Raw genomic sequence first — 18,272 nt, forward strand, 5'->3', positions numbered from 1 at the left:
AGTTCTTGCTTTTCGTGAAACTTGGAGTTTATGAAGAGGAAGAAGAGTGAGAAACATGCAGTGAGGAAAGAAACTCGCTATCAAGACGCGTTGGATGTGCTATGTAACTGCTCATATGCTACACTGAGGTGCCTCAATAGTTGTGGGGACGGAAGGCACCAAGGCACCTCCGGGCACATGTTCCGCGAATAAGCGAACAATGGGCATTACCTTGACAAAGAAAAGCAGGGTTGGAACGGTGAGACGCGTAAAGCTCTTACCTCAACTTGAGAGCATCAGTTCCTTTGCATGGTTGTGCTTCCGCATTTGCACTGAAGCACCATCTTGCTCATAAGTCGACCAGGAACCATCCCACAGACAATCAACATCTTCTATCCAAAAACGACTTGTCAGGATGGCAGCCTCTGGACTGAGTGCGAATGACTCCAGTGTCTTGTCGGCACTATTCGACCCAGAAGCCTCACTATCAAGCACTGTCACTATCAACAGCAGCAGACTTGATGATCGAATACCCAGCAGGGAGAAGAGGTTTCGGGAACAGGAACGACTTGCATTGCGATCGATCAATCAGGAGCAGCCCCAACGAGGTGACATCGAGCGTTCAATCGCCCAATTGACCGAAATCATCACAAATGAACCCTCATACGCCTCTGCATGGAACAACAGGGCGCAAGCACGGCGAATGCTCATCAGGGACGCAGACCTTCCTAGGAACCCAGGCGGCGTGGCTGAGATCCTTCAAGACCTTGCCCAGGCAATTTCACTCTCAACTCCAACTGGACCAAACGCAACCCTTCTGGACTTTGACGCAAAGGTGCTCGCGTCTGCACATACACACAGAGGCTATCTGCTGCTTCTGGCGAGCAAGTCCGACGACAATCGACAGATGCTTAGCGCCGTGCCACATCTTAAAGATCTTTCGAGAGAGGATCTGGAGGAAGCTGGAAGCCGTGAGCTCGGGGCGGGAGGCCGCTATGGAAACGAGACTGCGCGGCAGCTGGCGGTCAAGACCAACCCGTACGCAAAGCTGTGCGGATCTATAGTGAGAGAGGCGTTGACGAAGGAGATCTCCGAGTTTTACCAACCTCATATAGCCTTGTAGAGAAGTGATGCAAAGTCGAGGCAATACATGCGTGGCACTGCCTAGCCGCTAGTCCCTGTTCATGGCACAGTTCATGATCCCTGTCCTTGTGACCTATTTTCTCTCCAAGAGGCATGCAAGTGAGTAACAACACACAATAAAGGCCGCGGAGGAAATCCGCCATATGACGTTCCGCAGATAAGCGAACGAGGTCCGTGTCACCAGGTCTGAATGAAGGTTTCTGGTGTTTTTTGTTCGAGGACGGCTTCGCGGTCCGTGCACGTGCTGTCTTCCGCCTCTCTTCATCCACTTTCCAACCCGATTGATTGACCGATAAGTTGGTTCTGGGAGTTTAGGGGGATAGATAGATGACAAATGGATAACGGTACATCTCACTGCAGAACGCCGTGCTCGGACTCTCGCTTGGGCACTCGCATACTTCCAGGATTGTTTGCCCCTTCGGCACTCAACGGACCCTCAATGAGACCGCCAGCCATTCCGTCAGGACCTCGCGGAGGCAATCGCTGACGTTGTCTTGTCCCTAACTCTGGTCGTCAGATTGGACTCGTCTCGACTTCACGGCGCAGAACGCCTTCAAGGAAGACGCCGGGTCTGAAGGGTCGGGCTGTCTCCGTGAGACAAGGAGAAACCCGTGTTTCAACGACAATGCAACAGAATCCGTGCCAGTACTTTAGACGACCGCTTCGCAGATATAGAGGACGATTTCGAGAGCCCAAAGCCCAGGGTCGGCTTAAAGAGACGTGTGCCACCGAGATAAGGGCGGCGCATAACACGCACCAGAGGGTGAGACACATTGAGCAACTCGCCATGTGACCAAAGTTGTCAAACGTGTCTGAGAAAGGCAGCTCATAACAAACCCCCTTTCAGTGTCTGAAGTATCATAACATGTTCTACGAGCGCATTTCCCCCGTATATGGCGAAGAATGCCATTGTACCTAGGTAATGAAGCAGTTCCGGGGATATGTACCCGCTGTTGTCTCACTTGATTCTGCGGTCCTTAGTCGTGACTTGACTTACCTGCGTTGCTCATTTGTGGTGGCTCTCTCGAGCATCGTTCAGTGTACATATATGTATAGATGAGGGGGGCATCGGAAACAAGTATACGCACGCCTCCACGAGGCTCTGATGCTGAACCTTTTGTATATTGACAGAAAAGCTACATTGTACCCTCGAACGCCGCATCCCTTTCCTGATTGATCCTCTCGCTTCAAGCAATCTAGCCAGCATGAACTAAAACCGGGAAACAATCATCATCCCGTACAAGATATTGTGCCAACAGCGGGTCAATTCCTCAAGGCCCTCAACCTGTCTCCCAAGCCCTCCTCAAGTTTCGCTCTCTCTGCGGTTTCATTTGCCGGTAACTCCTGCTCCGGCACATTCTGCTGCATTTCCTGTGATAGCTCCACTCCCGCTTCGTCGGCGACCCGGCTCATCAGAGCCTCAACCTCACTCTGACCTTCCACACCAACCTGTTGACTCTCGACACCACCTGCGACACCCTCGTAGTAGCCTGTAACAACGTCAAGATCCTCAAATTGGGATTCAAATTTCTCCATCACAGCTCCTATCTTTTCCAAGTCCATGTTCTTCAATGCGGCATCCATCCCCTTGACAGTCTGAGCCATGGAGGCAGTCACGGTGCGCATGGTTATGGCTGTTTGCACTCGGGCGGCCACGGCATCGATACGAGCCGCCAATGTCAGGAGCTGGATCCGCTGTTGGGAATTGCGCACCGAGTTTGTGGCATAGAGACGAGCGATCTGGGGTTGAGGCGGGGTTTGGGTCAAGGCTTTCTTGAGCTTGGCTTGTTCGGCGCGGGAGTCTCGGTCGGCTTTGGCAGCTTGCCTATTGAGTTGTTTGGAAGTGAACTGATGGGTGTATCGTCAGTCTATGGACACTGGCATGGGGAGTGTTGGTTGCAAGCAAATCCGCCCACAATTGCTGGTTGGGAGGCAGCCGTGCAGCATCTAGGCCGATCGACCAAATGCCGAGGACTCACCTTGAGGTTGAAGAGAGCCTTCTCAAGGCCAGACATATTGATCGAGATCGGAAGAAGAGCGCACAAGACCAGCACGCGGGTCTGGTTTCTGGCTGACGGATACGGCGGCTAACTGTTCGGGTGATTCACCAAAGAGCACTTGGGTATAGTGAGAGATTTGGAGCGAGAGGTGTCTTTGGGTTCGCCTAGACAGTATCGATACCTTGAGATGTGCGCAGGGTCTGGCGAAGTGCGATGCCTGTGGTCTGAAAACGAATTGACTTTGGTGATGTTCGAGGCCTGTTGGAAGTTGCACCGACGCAGCGGATGACGATGGCGGGGACTTGCCAAGCCCCACAAATTTATCCGACATTTAACCGAAGACTACAAGAATGGGATCCCGACCTGTACCACGAAGGTTCGAGAGAAACACCGGGGGTATGTTGCAAATAGAGCAACTCTTGGCCAAATTGACTTCATTTTAACATCCCAACCGTTTGCCTCTCTGGACAGGCCAGTGCCCCAAGGTGAAATCTATCGAGACCTATTACACTGTAACCGCGGCCAGCCGTCATGGCGGCTCCCCAAGCAACCTCCCTCGCAGGTGACAATGATGCCAGTGCTTCAAATCTCCCGGTTCAAACATCAAAGCTGTGGATCCATGTGCCCAACAGGCTCTGTTAACCTGACCATGCTGTGCCGTTGATGATTGAGTCAACCCGGGCAGCGGTGTTGGCTAATGCTTCATCGCAATATCGGTATCCAACCAGCTGCACAGATATAGGCGCGTCTTTGTAGTCTTCGGGTCCCGTGTCTGCCAGGTGTGAGAGGTTAGCAGGGTCATGCAACTCGAAATCGAAGGACCGTTCCACATACACAAACTATACATGCGAGCATCCTCAGCGCCAAATCGGGCATTGCTGAGTTCATCCACCACGTCGGATTCGCACACTGTGTCTACGGGAATGACGACGGCCGGGTAGTCGAGATAATTCCACAAGCCGGTGTAAGTCGCCGTCGTCCACTGATCCAAGGGCACGGCTGTGTGCTGCGCCGGCGGCATCAGGATCGCGTCGAGGCTATTGTCGAGGAAGAGCCTGAGGTATTCGCGTGCTGCTGCTTGACGACGCACATTGAGGCCAAAGAATCCCCGCAGATCGGTGCCTGGGAAGGTATTGATCCCGATTGCTTTGACAGAAGGAACTTCAGGCTCCCCAGTTCGGGCGAATAGCTCGAGGTAATTCTTAAGATAGGAGATACCTCGTGTCAGTCCTTTTCTTCCAAAAGTTTCGAGTAAGAAGAGATGGGACATAGCAGCTTACTTCGCTTCCTAGCAACGTCCAATACCGAATCAGGTCGAAATAGTGGTCTTTGACATTGGGCAAGGAAAGCGGTACGAGTTCAATATCCTCATTTTGTCGCAGAAGGTCCGCTGCTTTCTGGAGGCCACGTCGAACCGGTGGCGAAGGAGTGTACATACCATCGTCGGCGACGACGCCTATCCGAAGCTTCTTCTTGGGCTCGAGATTCACCCACGGTATCGATATCACCGTGCTGTCATACCGCCAGGTTTGTGATGACATTGTCGTTTTGAGGAAAAGAGCAACATCCCGAAGTGACGTGGCCATCGGTCCAGCCGAAGAGCGCACCCCATCTGTACCAGGAGTTGTGAGATCCCTTACACCACCATGGGGAACCAGTCCAACACTAGGTCTGAATCCATATATGCCGTTGCAGAGGGAGGGGATACGGATACTCCCGCCAATATCCGTACCGACTCCGAGCACGCTGCCTCGAAGGGCAAGGAGAGCACCCTCACCACCAGTGCTTCCACCTGCCGTCAATGCCGTATTGCGAGGGTTCAAGGTCCTGCCGAAGACATTGTTATGGCTATCGCCAGTCATGATCGTCTGTGGAAGATTGGTCTTGCAGTACAGCACGGCGCCCAACTCAAGCAGCATGGCGGCAGTCCCGCTGTCTTCCTCTGCTGGTTCGTTGACAAAACATGCCAATCCTGTCGATGTGTCATGTCCAGAGACCTGGAAGCTATCTTTCAACGAGATCGGGAGGCCGTGGAACGGACGCAGCGGCTTTTCGGGGATTTGTTTTCGTTCATGATCAAGTGCACGGGCTCTCTCGATGGCCTGGTCGAAGAAAATCTCCGTCAAGCAGTTGGTCTGTCGACCCAGTGAGCTTTATAATATATACGCCACAAGACGAAGGAGCGGATTGACAAACCAGTTGCTGCGCAATGGCTGCCCTCTTGCAGAATGCCACCGTGACCTCTTCCGCCGACCAAACTCCATCCTTGAGTTTCTCCAGAAGGGCGGTTGCGTCAAAGTTCGAGGTGATGTTGTACTCGGTGTCGCTCAAGATGCCACACGTCTGCGGTACTTGCATGAGATTTGTGAGCCCGTGGTATTGTTCAGAGGGTAGCAGCCATTCTTTGGGGATCTTGGACTGCCGTTCCAACTGCTTCTCGGCCGCGATGGCTTGGTAGTTCTTGGGGGCGCTTGACATGTTGCTCTACACGTCTTCTGCTTCTCAGAGTACTAGACGGTTGATTGCCTTTGCTGTAATGGGAGACGTCCATGGCTGGCACTCTTATACTGCGTTGCGAGCTCTCGACTCTGTCCCCAAACACCATGATTTATCTTGCTAGGAGTAATTGGGGCGGAGACACACCGTATAGTGCTCAAACAATTTAAGAATTCGCCGGTTCCGGTTCAAAAATAATCCTATCCCACGCGGCTGAGAAGAGGGCTTGGGTCAGGCCTCCCAGTCCTGTCATCGACGGGCAGGGTTTTGGTGCGACGTTCCCCTCGCGCATCCCTTATTGTCTCTCATCGGACTCGTATCCCGCGAGAGCTGGGCTTTTTTGTTTCTCCGTCTTTGGGTATTCACTTTGACTTCGTGTCGAGAAGAACTAATCCTCTATCCAACCCTCCGGTCATCGTTCCGGTCGATTGTGGGTTCCCGGCTGGTTGCGCCAATCGGGAGCTTGACAGTCTATTCGAACCTCCCCACCTGCGACACCACGTTGTGTCCCTTTCCAACTTTGGAAACCAACCTTTTACCGTTGTCTTCGAGACAGTACTCTTAACAATAAGCGTGTGAACCGCGACCGGAATATTGATTCTGTTCAGGCTCGTGAATCCTGCTCCCTGATTGATAGTGAGGACGAGTGCACTAGTGGCCATTGATTGTGTTCACCCGTGGAAAAGTCCCGTTTCTGTTACATTGCGAATCAGTCACTGTTCTCTCTCGCCCTCCCTTCTTCCCTTGCTGGTGTCCTCTTGCCGGGTTACTCTGGAAGGTCAAAATGGCGTCAGTCACGCCCCGGCGCCATGGAGTCCGGACTGCGTGTGACCGATGTTATTCACTCAAGGAACGGTGTGAGCGTACCGCCATGACTTCCAAGTGTATCAGATGTGAGAGGCTTGGTCATATTTGCCTGAATGTGCGTCCGCTACGACAGGCGGGTCGAAAGTCCCAACATCCAGAGCGCGGGGCCTCTCAAACAATATCCAGCGAGTTAAGCACGAGCAATCTATCGCAACACGACGTCGGTGACTGGCTGCGGGACGTCCCTGATCTTCGCCCGGAAGAGAGGGAACTGATGTCTTATCTCCTATACCAACCCGAAACCCTGCGCTTCTCCGTGGTCAGCCCTAGCTTTGAGGACGCCCAACGGCGCTCGTTGGAAGCTCCGCTGCCGGCCGCTTGGCCTGTACTCAAAGATGCTTATCTCGCCTATGCAGGTGGGCTGCGAGCGTCTCATGCCGACATCACGCCTGGTGTGAACGTGGACGCTAACCTCCGCCGTGCGTCGTCCGCCATGAGAACATTGCGTATGCTGCCAGTAGCAAGTCCCGAGGATGCCGCGTTGTGTTTGACCCTGGGAACTGCATTGGCAATGTATATCTACACCGCCGTGGGCGTGGGTGTACCCGACATCTGCCACTACTGTCTCAGCACTGTTAAGCCCTACATTGAGCCGATGGCATCGACCCCTGAAACAGATTCTCAGCTCGTCTTTCTCGTATTGCTCGAGGTGATGGACTGCGCGGTCCACCGCCGGAAGCCGACACTCAAGATCCAGTCACCATCACCCACCGGCGTGGATCGCCACTTGGGACTCTGCCTCCCTCTCCTGCCATACTACTACGATCTCTGTGCCATCAGCCACTCGCTGGTCAGCCCCGGCAATGACGATATCATAGCCACATTCCACCAGCATCTCGCCGGTATTCAAGCCGCCGTGAATGCATGGCAGCCATCCCCTCCAAAGAATTTCATCAACAAGTTCTCGCCCGTCGAAGTGGTGCACCTCCTAGCACAAGCGAGGGTGTATCGATTGGCGGCTCTGCTTCTCGCCCATCGGCTCCAACACTCCTTTGGCCAGCAGGACGATCAGGCAGACATCTGGTCGCGTGAGGTGCTGATGGAGCTCGAGCTGGCTCGACGGACGACGCGACGGTCGCTCCGGTTTGTCACGCTGCCTTTCATCACTGCGGCTATCGAGATTCGAGATCCGGTGGCACGGACCAAAGCGGTGCAGGATGTGGACGAGTACGTTGATCAATTTATGCCAGTCGTGCAAGAAGCCACCAAGACCTTTTTATCGCGGATCTGGCGCGAGCGGGATGCTCAGGAGATATCTTCCTGGTTTGACTCGCTTCACAAGCCATGTGTGATACTCGACTCTCTGAAAGGATCGAGCCACGTGTGAACTTTGCTCGTTGAAGACAAGACTGAATACGGGAATGGATATCATGTGAAGATTGTCACACCTACTACCTTGGCGTTTTACAGTCAACACAAAAAATCTGACCTTTTTTGGTGTATATATATGTTTTGCCGCCAACGCGAATCGAACACCAATACTTCCAACCAGCAAAAAGTTCAGATCGGATCGGCTCATCTTATCTTACCTTTCTCCCCCCAACAACTAGGTTCCAGCGCCCCTCATCCAGTTTCCATATTGGAACCACTGTCTTGCGCTGCGCTGCGCTGGAACTAGTTGTTTTCTTTGATGTGATATGGCGAGACCATCTGCTACCGTCCTCACCACCCCCAAACTTGAGAGGGGGAGTGAGGAGGCAACAGCGAGCACATATCATATTTCATCAAAGGAGAGGGAGAAAGGCCCCGCCCACCAAACCCGATCTGAACTTTTTTTTGTACAAATTCCCCTACTCAAAGGAGGTAGCATTATTTAATGAGGTCTCGTTATCGCCGTTGCGCCTTTTTTCAACCGGGGAATTTGTGACAGGTTTTCTGGGTGTTTAAATTATATGTCACAAATTCACGGTCACGGGCATAGCGGAGAATCATGGGGGAGGAAGGGTGATGTGAATGTGCGTGTCTATGTGGTGGTGGTTTTATATCGATGGCTTGGCGGGAGGTTGTGGTGTCACATACCGAGTACAAAATCTTCCCTATGAACCAGAGTATATGAGCTCCCATCTTCAAAATTGGACGCCTCAAATACAACGCTAATGCCCCTTCATCAGACAGATCGGCTGTGTTCTGCTCGTTTACACAACCAGGAGCGACATGGTGCAGCTCGTATGTACTAACCACTTTGGGTCGATGCCTGTCTAGCCTGCGCCTCGATCCATAACATCAAACCGAGCAAGCCAGACCATACCAAGACTACTTCAGCAGCACCAGCAGATTCTGTGAGTAACTCGTACTCGTATAAACCAACCTCGATCGGCAAAGCAGGGCCTTTTAAATTACTTCCACTGCCATCTTTTGGGGTTGGCTAACTTTACGGCTCCCTGCGCGAGATACCAGGTACGCCACGGCTATGCTGCGTTTCCGCCCCTCAAATTTCGAGTCTGGCACCCCAGGATGTTTACGACGAGTGCGTGTCCAACGAGGCTGCGAGTTAAGTTATTGGCATACAATATCAGGCGCCCGAGCGCGGTGAAGACAAAGGAGATATAAAAATGGACCGCGCATTTCTTGTTGCTCGCAGGAACACAAGCCATCTCCAATCCCCCCGATACGGATGAAAGCGAAGATGAAGCGCACTACTGCACTCTCGCTGTCTACCCTGTTTACCATCTCTTTAGCGCAGTTCCCGTCTGCCCCTACTGGGCTCGATGTTATTACCTCCAAGGTCAACCCCAAAGTAAAAATCTCCTACAAAGAAGTGAGTATCTATACGAAAAGTCACATCCATCTACTAACAAAAGTGACAGACCAACATCTGCGAGACCACCCATGGAGTCAAGTCCTATAGCGGTTATGTCCATCTTCCTGGTTCCATCCTCGCGGACGTCGGCGGCTTCGACATAAACACCTACTTCATCTATTTTGAGGCGAGACACAATGCTTCGACCGCTCCGCTTGCCATCTACCTCGCTGGGGGACCTGGCGAAAGCTCCATATACGCGGCGTTGGCGAGTGAAAGTGGGCCATGCTACGTCAACGTCACAGGCAACGACACGACGATCAATCCGTGGTCGTTCAACAACCACGTCAACATGCTCTACCTCGACCAGCCCGTCCAGACCGGTCTCTCGTACGACGAACTCGTCAATGGCACCTTCGACATCGAGACGCTGCTCATCACCCCAGAAGATTTCACCTCCGCGGCTTTACCCGCCACGAATGCAACTTTCCAAGTCGGCACGTTCTCTAGCCAGAATCCGCTACACACCACAAACACGACCGTGTCGAGCGCGAGAGCGTTATGGCACGCCGCCGAGCACTGGCTGTCCTCCTTCCCGGGATACTCGACCTCGTCCAAGAAAGTCAGTATCTGGGGCAACTCGTACGGCGGGTTCTGGGCACCCGAGACCGCCTCGCTGTTTAACAAGAAGCTCAAGACCCTCCCGGCCAAACACCCGCTCAAGACCAAGGCCCTGACGGTGGACACCCTGGGCATCACCAACGGGTGCATCGACTTTGCGTACTCCATCCAGGGATACCCGCAGTTCGCATACAACAATACCTACGACGTGCGGTTCATTCCTGAAGCGATCTACAACGAGACCATGGACAATATCACGAAACCCGAGGGTTGCTTGGACCTCATCAAGAGGTGTCGCTCGCTCGGGCTGGCCGGCGACCCGCAATTCAACGGGAACAATGAGACTGTCAACGAAGCGTGTCTGGCGGCTTCGGCGAGCTGCGAGGGCATCCTCGGTGCATTTGACGCGTTCAATAATGTGAGTTGGATATCACACCTCCATTTGTCTCCCCTTCTCCATTTACTTGGTCCCCCATGTCCTTCCCCCCTCCCTCTCCTATCCATCCGACAGCGTACATCTATAAATAAATATCCATGATATAACTAACGCAACGCCCAACCCAGCGAAGCGACTTCGACGTCGCGATCCCCACCCCCGACCCCTGCCCCTACTACGTCTCTGTGAGCGAGTACCTGAACCGGCCGGACGTGCAGCACTCGCTAGGCGTGCCCCTGAACTTCACATACGACTCCGTACTCATCACGGGCGTCTACGGCCTCTTGCCGCCACCGACCCCCTTCGTCGGCACGGGCGACAGTTTCCGCCAAGCGGGTCTCCACAACGTCGAATCCCTCCTGACAGAGGGCGTCAAGGTCGCTCTCGTGTTCGGCGACCGCGACTACCGCTGCCCGTGGACGGGCGGGGAAGCCACAGCCCTGGCGGCCCGGTGGGCGCACCAGGCAGAGTTTGCCACCGTCGCGGGGTACGAGGCCGTCCAGGGCGGCGGGGCGAAGCATCTAGGGCTGGTGAAACAGTTCGCCAACCTGTCATTCACCCGCGTCCTCGACGCCGGCCACTCCGTCAGCGCGTACGCGCCCGAGACCGTCTCGGTGGTCTTCGACCGCGTCATGCTCGGGCGCGACGTCGCGACGGGGTCGCGCCCCGTCGGGCAGAAATACCATTCCACAGGACCCGTGGACAGTTGGGCGTGGCGGAATGAACTGCCCCAGGCGGACGATGTGCCCCGCACGTGCGTGGTCGAAGGGGGCTTTACGGAGACGAATCCGTGGGAGGAGTTGGTGTCGGCGTAAAGAGCCAGGGAGATATAGGTTCGTGGATACATGTTGGATGGGTGAATGGGTGGGTGCATGATTACTGTGTCATATGTATATGTGTCCTGTGCGACCCTGCGCGACCTGTGCGATATAACTGTCTCGGGCAATACGCGTGATGTCTGCGGCATGTATGATATACGTGATATGTGTGACAGGTACGTTACTATAATGAATAAGGTGTATGTACCCAGTAGTCGGCGGTGGTGGTGATGGCGACTATGATTGATTGATTGATTGTAATACCGCCTATGCGAATACTTCACACTCCCCCGTCCAATAGCTCAGTCAAATGCAAGAATAACAAAACAAATAACAAAATGAAAGTACAGACTCATTTATCTACATCGTTTAACATGGCATCATCAATCCCCCCCTCCATCATCATCCGCTGCAGCTCCGCAGCAACCATGCCCATGATGAACGGCTGCTGCGACGTCGTGAACATGTATCCGCGACTCGTGTATCTCAACTCTTTCAGCAGAACCGGGGAGCCCGCGAGGTATGCGCCCGGCAGGCCAAACGCTGTGTAGAAGGAGCCATAGATAACGAAGTGATGGTCTCGCAGCTTAGGCATCATGGCCGAAACAGCACTTGCGGACGCGCTTCGTGGTTTGGTGCCCGACCATAGACTTCCAACCCCGGCGCTGTCGTACAAGAGGACCGTCATGCCGGACGGGCCGCGTATTTTCTGAATCATCTCTATCAGATTGCACTGCTCTACCATACCGTCACGCTGACCCATGAATGCGGAATCGACTAAAAGGGTGACATAGGTCGTTCGGCCACACGAGCGCACATGGTCGAGTAGCGAGTTGATGCCGTTACCGTACTGTTGGACTTTGGGAGCTCCCTTTTTGGATGCGACGCGAAACCCTGCCCAGGCTGCCTGGGGTGCTGACTCCGGGACCAGAAAGACGTGCTTCTTGAAACCCAATACCGGACGACAGAGAGCTGCAACGGTCGACATGAGACCAACGAATGAGTCGGGGTAAGTAAGAGCCTGGGAAGTACCTGTGAGTCTTGCAACGAGCTTCTCGGCTTGGATATGCAGTTCTGACGTGCCGGTGATCCAGCGCGCACCTCCAGAGCCGAGCCCATATTTGCTACGCGCTGCATGACCAGTATCCAGGATAGCTTCACGGTGGATTGTGTCTGTGCTCCTCACATCTTGGTCAATGAGTTGTCGAATATCGTCGGCCGTTTGTAGTGCCTCCTTTTTTTCCTGCTTCGAAGGTGCCTCTTCAAGGTAGTTGAACGATCGGGGCTCAAATTTGGTGTTCCTTATTAGCCCAATACTTCGAGCAGCCGTAACGATTGCCACGATAATTCCATTTACCGTGTCGTTGTCGTGATCTGCTGAAAGACAAATGCGGACGCGGGACTCCCAAAAGGGAACTGCGGGAGTTGAAACTGGCGTTGCGAGCAGTCCGACCTTCCTAAGTGCATAAGACATTTTTGCTGCCATACTGGGCCGGCCTGCGTAAACTGGTAGAATGGGGGAGATTGCACTGCCGTAGACATGGATACCTGCTCGGTGCAGTTCTTCGCGGACGAAGGTAGTCATTACCGCCAACCTCCGAAGATGACGCCGCAGCAAGGTTGGCTGACCCAATACATTCAGAGTCTGAATGATAGATGAGGTCGGAATAGGATCCACTCCGGCAACAAGCATCTCCTCACGACGCCTCAGAACTGCAGAGGCAAATCGAGATTTCCCACACACAATGCCACCAATTGCGCCTACTGACTTGGACAATGTTGCAGTGCGCAGATCGAAGAGGTCGCTTGGGACGAGTTTGTCAGGGTGCAGTTCATTCCAAACCTCGATACAACCCCGACCAGAACGGCCGAGGCACATCAAGGAATGAGCTTCATCTGCGAGCAGCGTGAAGTCATACTTTTGCTTGAGGCGCGTGAGCTTGTCGAGAGCCGGGACCGTGCCGTCCATGCTGTTTCTTTTAGAAAATGATTTATGGAATGACATGATAACTGACCTGTAGAAGCCCTCAATCGCGACCAGAACATTCGTAAACCTGCCTTTGTATTCGGCAAGCATTTCTTCCATTCTTTCCAGATCGGCATGTGGGAATTTCTTGACGAGTCCCGCATGACTGAGGTATGCGGCGACGTGCATCGAGTTGTGGCACTTGTCGTCAAACATGACAAGCCAGTCCTCATTCAGGATCGCCGAGAAAGCCAGTAGATTGGAACCGTACCCTGTACTGGTAGGGAAACAAAAGTCGGCTGAGAAGAATCTGGTAATGCCGTCGTGCATAGCCGATTCTAGGGATCGTACTACACTTGAGTCGGCCACGGGCAACTTCTCAAGCGCTAGGTGCTGCAGCTCTTCAGCCTCTTTGGTGAGGTAGTAGAAACCAGCATAGTTGTGCGATGCCGCCTGAATAACAATCTGCCTTGTACCCTGACCATCTTGAACCTCCAGCTTTGGAGCCCAACGCCCCAGCAAGATGCGCTCATTCTTTCCGCCCCGGTTGTCCAGCGGGTAGACGTAGCAGTGATTGAACCTCCCTATCGCAGAGATGGGCTGCTGCTCATGCTCGCGCTGTTGCAGTGAAACCTTGCCGCGTGTGTATATTAGTCTGACAGTCTCAGCAAGCTTTGTCCAGGCGGTAGTTGTTGCCGACTGAAAGACATCATGTTCAACGGGTTGTCGCGGAAGAGAGTCGTCTGAAGACTGGAAAGAGATGGATGAGCAGGCTGGCTTTGTATATCAGAGTCTTGTAAGCACACTGTCTACAATCATGCTCGATATTTTCGTGTTGACTTACGTGAAACTCCTTAGCACCCGACTCGGAACTATCTGAGCTGGTTATCGAGGCCGCCTCCTGGATGCTTAGAATGATTGGCGGTTTTCCCACTTCGGGCGGCTCAAGGCAGCCTAAAGCGCCCTGTTGCTGTGCAAAATCCATGAGCTGGTGAAAGAATATCTGGTGCGGTTGAAGCCATTCGATAGACTGACTTGTTGTCGTGGGCATGCTGAATCTGATAAATAACCTGAGCACGCCATGATCCTGCGTCCAGACCGCATCGTAAGATCTAGCGCAGCCGACATTTCAGGTTATGGTAGCAGCTGAACTAGGTATGGACAACGTGGTGCACTTTGCTCGTTTGCACGAGGCAATTTTCGTGCAGATATCCCTTGCCAATCAAGCAATAGTCGCTCGCCCTGTTCAGATTTGACCGCGCACAGCTGCTGCCGAGGCCGCAACTAGTATAATAAATCAGTTCATTGCCTCCTATCGGGCTTGCTTGCAGGGTGCTGATGCCAATAACATCGAGGAGGCGGATACGGCTTCAGGTGTATGGGCGGCCTTTGCTGTAGCGATTTGGTTAGGTACCAATAGACGGCTGGCTGAAAAGGAAGAGTCAGCATCAACGTTAGCCTCAACTCTATCCAACAGTTGGAACTCCCAACCGCAAGGGAGTGTCCACAACGATCTGGATGAGTCCAACCCGAGTTCGATAGCCTGTATTTGGCAAGTGTGAACAAGCCTCAGGTGCCGTCTTCGGTCTAGACGGTTCATGTGGAGCCAATAGTGAAGAGCGCATTCTCGGATAGGAAACCGTTGAGCTGACTTGGCCGGCCTAGTGGAGGGTGTTCAGATCGCCCGCTTAGAGAGGCTCGCATTGTCTGCTATGTTCCTCTCCTTCAGCCGCGGATTAGACTTCATCGCGTGCCGGTTCCAGCTGTGCTTTGTCCATACTTGTGAGGAGGTGGTCTGCCACAGACTGTTGGCCGAAGAGGTCAGCCGGCCAGCTTAACGACTCTGGGCGGTGTCGGCGATATGATCATATCATTCGTGGCATATACGACTCCGTACTGCAAAACAAGGGCTTCTCATTGAGTTTGAAGGCTCGTATACCGGTGCATCAGGAATTCGGGTCGATATAACGAGTTGCAGCTTTGTCTCCATTCAGCGGCGGATGCAAGCAACGAGTGTAATTCAGCCGCTGGAGATGGCACAGGGCCTTTTGTGGTGGGCCGTGGGATCATGTTTAATCGGGTGATGTTTGTTCGCGCAATTCACAAGTTCGAACTCGGTTCGTGAGTGACTGACTGCGAGTTCTTGTTCTCGGCCGAAGCAGCTCGACTGAGGCCTCCGAGATGAAGGGCGCAGTCCAGCAACCCCGCATTCTCGGCGTTTTGAGCGGGTGGTTTGTGGTTCCCCGTTGGTGCCAGATGGATGTGGGTGTCTCTATTCAGCAAACAACAAGGGTTGTTCGCGACATGAACTCCTCAAAGGGTGAGGTGAAATAAGTGGTGAGGATATCATTGTTGCTGTAGTAGGTGTAGCTTGGTTTCGGCCAAGCATTACGCGAAATCAACGTCGATGTCGAATTCAGTGATCTGAGTCATTTCCAGTGATGTCTCAGCACTTTCACTCTCACCAGCAATCACCATCAATTACAAATTACTTGTATCCTTATACTTCACTCTCCAAGCGTCGATGAGCCCCCCAAGTTAACATGGACTACATCAAGCGTCTTCCCCCTATTGCCTCGCGAGACCGCGTTGCAAATGCTGCTGTTCTCACTGGCGCATCGACTTTGGCATTGAGCGCGCTCGTCTGGTGTATCCGAGATTATCATGCCTTCCTGGCTCTGGGACCTGGCGGAGTTCCATACAATGTCAGGGGCTGGGCATTCGTGACCATGATTCGAATATTTGCTCTTTCTAAGCGCGGCGCAACCCAGGTCTCAGACTACCCAGCCGACGGTGCACACGAAGACATCAAAAATCTGCCATTGCGAAAGGGCGAGCGCGCTGCCGTCGGGGGAATTATCCCACATCGTCAGCTCTCACAGCATTCGCCTGATGAGATGAAACCGGTATGAATGATCGTGACATTGATGACCAGCCGCTGGGTCGCTGATTGGTTTCCAGTACATCACGAACATGTTCAAGAATGTCGTTGTGCAAAACAGCGAACTACTGGAAGAACGCCTCTCTATATATGAGAAACACAATCCCGCCATTTTCATACGCGAAGATATCCTCGCGAGCGAGGATCCATCAGCTCCCAAGCCGTCCTCGACGGCTTACACTGCTCGCGGCGAGTGTGGGCACGTCCATCCTGATGTGAGTAGCGAAGACTTCCGACCGCTTGCACATCTTAACGCACTTGATTATCGACTTCTAACCCTGCTGGATGCTAATCTTGCGGTCCATTAGTACTCAATTCATCTATACCTTTCCCCGGCCGACGCTCGACTCATCATCGAGAAAGGTTGGGGAGAACGCCACAGATTGTCAAAACCGAAGACGGCAAAATTGAAATTCGAGAAAGCTCATGTCGCCGACACATACCTCATGATATACGGACCCAGAGACACGGATGAAATCGAAGTTGTGCGCAAAATCTTACAAAACAGTGTCCGTTTCATGTCAGGAAGAGAAGACGTTCAAGCTCCAGAATGGAAGGTGGCCCTGACTGCTAAATAATCTGAAAAGGCCATCGGCAGAACATATACGGTCACGGTGAGATGATCGGCGTTGGGTAAATGGTGTAACTAATATCACAAAACTAAGGGTTTCTTCAATACCATCACTCCGTACTCATTGAAATTGACGTTATAGCACGCTGCACAGACACCCTTCAGTTATTCAAAAAAGCACCACCACTAGAGAGTGACAATACCGTCCTCAACCCACGTTGTGTCCCAGCTCTCCTGATCGTCCTTCCCAATAGTCCAGTGCACTACCCAGCGCTTCTCCTAATGGCTCTATCACCCACGTCTGTGTCCACCGACCAAACTAGCAGACAGCACTTGTTGGAGAATGAGCGATTTCTGATTTGATCGTCCATGGCTCAACCCCCCTGTCGTTGACTGCGCCTCAATCCTGCCCTTTACCTTGTCCTCCCGTCGTCAATCTCATCCCCATTCTGCAGGTGATCCAGGCAAAGCGACAGGAATCAGGCATTTTGATTGACTAGACTCGGCATCTACCCCGGGAATACATATATGTGGGCAAAGCTATTTGTCTTTGTCCTTGATTTTCCCTGACCAGCACTATCCATGTGGAGATCGACCTGCTTGCATGTGCTGCCCGTTTGGGGGTCATTTGCTTTTTGGTAAAAATGGCTCATACAAATTGTACTTGCAACGACTACGCACTTGCTCTACGCAATGCGCACAACCCAGGAGGAAAACAGGGAAAGTTAGAGATGTTTCGCTGGCGTTCGAAATTCACTCATATAACAAAGACATTCCAATGCACTCCATGGGGGAACAATATCCACCATTCCCATAAATGAGCGACAGTGTGCTTTTTCTACAAATGGCCCTGATTCTCACCATCGCAACTGCATACTTTCTGTGTCCCTTTGCCTTGGCTGCAGTTACCTTGCTTTATTTTCTGGTCTTTTGAAGGGAAACGGCAACCAAGTGCGACACCAATTTCTTCGGCTTTTTCACGCAGGGTCTGTTGGCCACGATTTCACTTTGATTCTATCCTCGCTTCTGCTCTCGCCTGCTCCTGGTCGGGACAGAGACCGTGCAACGAAGTCTGAGGTGCAAAGCCCCCTAACAAAGGCACCGTTAAGAGTCGGCTTGAAATCGCTCCTCCTAAGGTTCACGCATATGGCCCCGAATATTGGTGGTGGTCTTCAATCAAGGACCATCTGGGAGCCATCGGCAACGAAGCCCATGACCACTGTTTCGAGAATCACAGGTGCGTCAGCTTGAGTTTATCTCCTAGGAGAAAGATGCTGACTTGAGACTCGGCCAGTCACCTCGGCGTCGTCGGTGCCATCACGGCCGGTTGATCAGATCACGGACGCGTACCGTCGTCGATATGCATCTTACCTTGCCTCAACTTTTCACATCAGCGTCGAGGCGGCGAATCTCGAGGCGGATTATCAGTTACAGCCTCGTCGCCGATCTGAGGCCTCTGAATCCGAAGTCTATAGAGTGTAAACCGGGGGGGCTTCAACATGTATGAGCGCCCCTCTATGGGGAGACTATCGAAGGAAATCCGATTGAGGGGTGATCATTTATTCCGCGCTTATCAGAGGCCGAGTTATCAGGAACGTTAGGTACTTTAGGAGATGAAATGCAAGGGCCTGGTCCCTACCCAACTAGCTGACTTTTCCCTCGGTCAGGGTTTTACTCAGCGCGTAGCTGTGGCC

General features: G+C 52.9%; 7 protein-coding genes across 7 annotated transcripts; 4 read left to right on the top strand and 3 right to left on the bottom strand.

Moving 5' to 3' along the window:
- Positions 1-394: 394 nt before the first annotated feature.
- Positions 395-1,102, top strand: AYO21_01642 (hypothetical protein; the record flags this gene model as incomplete). The annotated part of the gene is made up of 1 exon (XM_022651624.1): positions 395-1,102. One exon carries the CDS (start codon positions 395-397, stop codon positions 1,100-1,102), a length of 708 nt encoding a protein of 235 aa, XP_022516137.1.
- Positions 1,103-2,385: 1,283 nt separating this feature from the next.
- AYO21_01643 (hypothetical protein) lies at positions 2,386-3,137 on the bottom strand (the record flags this gene model as incomplete). Its single annotated transcript, XM_022651625.1, has 2 exons — positions 2,386-2,970; positions 3,102-3,137. The coding sequence occupies 2 exons, from the start codon at positions 3,135-3,137 to the stop codon at positions 2,386-2,388; spliced, it is 621 nt and encodes a 206-aa protein (XP_022516138.1).
- Positions 3,138-3,760: 623 nt separating this feature from the next.
- On the bottom strand, positions 3,761-5,600 carry AYO21_01644 (hypothetical protein; the record flags this gene model as incomplete). The annotated part of the gene is made up of 4 exons (XM_022651626.1): positions 3,761-3,894; positions 3,957-4,323; positions 4,403-5,257; positions 5,319-5,600. 4 exons carry the CDS (start codon positions 5,598-5,600, stop codon positions 3,761-3,763), a joined length of 1,638 nt encoding a protein of 545 aa, XP_022516139.1.
- Positions 5,601-6,489: 889 nt separating this feature from the next.
- On the top strand, positions 6,490-7,812 carry AYO21_01645 (hypothetical protein; the record flags this gene model as incomplete). The annotated part of the gene is made up of 1 exon (XM_022651627.1): positions 6,490-7,812. One exon carries the CDS (start codon positions 6,490-6,492, stop codon positions 7,810-7,812), a length of 1,323 nt encoding a protein of 440 aa, XP_022516140.1.
- Positions 7,813-9,111: 1,299 nt separating this feature from the next.
- On the top strand, positions 9,112-11,097 carry AYO21_01646 (hypothetical protein; the record flags this gene model as incomplete). Its single annotated transcript, XM_022651628.1, has 3 exons — positions 9,112-9,243; positions 9,293-10,264; positions 10,411-11,097. The coding sequence occupies 3 exons, from the start codon at positions 9,112-9,114 to the stop codon at positions 11,095-11,097; spliced, it is 1,791 nt and encodes a 596-aa protein (XP_022516141.1).
- Positions 11,098-11,452: 355 nt separating this feature from the next.
- On the bottom strand, positions 11,453-14,117 carry AYO21_01647 (hypothetical protein; the record flags this gene model as incomplete). Its single annotated transcript, XM_022651629.1, has 2 exons — positions 11,453-13,816; positions 13,911-14,117. 2 exons carry the CDS (start codon positions 14,115-14,117, stop codon positions 11,453-11,455), a joined length of 2,571 nt encoding a protein of 856 aa, XP_022516142.1.
- A 1,492-nt stretch (positions 14,118-15,609) lies between these two features.
- On the top strand, positions 15,610-16,585 carry AYO21_01648 (hypothetical protein; the record flags this gene model as incomplete). Its single annotated transcript, XM_022651630.1, has 3 exons — positions 15,610-15,972; positions 16,028-16,222; positions 16,316-16,585. 3 exons carry the CDS (start codon positions 15,610-15,612, stop codon positions 16,583-16,585), a joined length of 828 nt encoding a protein of 275 aa, XP_022516143.1.
- Positions 16,586-18,272: the final 1,687 nt, after the last annotated feature.

Source organism: Fonsecaea monophora, assembly GCF_001642475.1.
Source record: "Fonsecaea monophora strain CBS 269.37 chromosome Unknown Scaff6, whole genome shotgun sequence".
NCBI classification, from domain to species: domain Eukaryota; kingdom Fungi; phylum Ascomycota; class Eurotiomycetes; order Chaetothyriales; family Herpotrichiellaceae; genus Fonsecaea; species Fonsecaea monophora.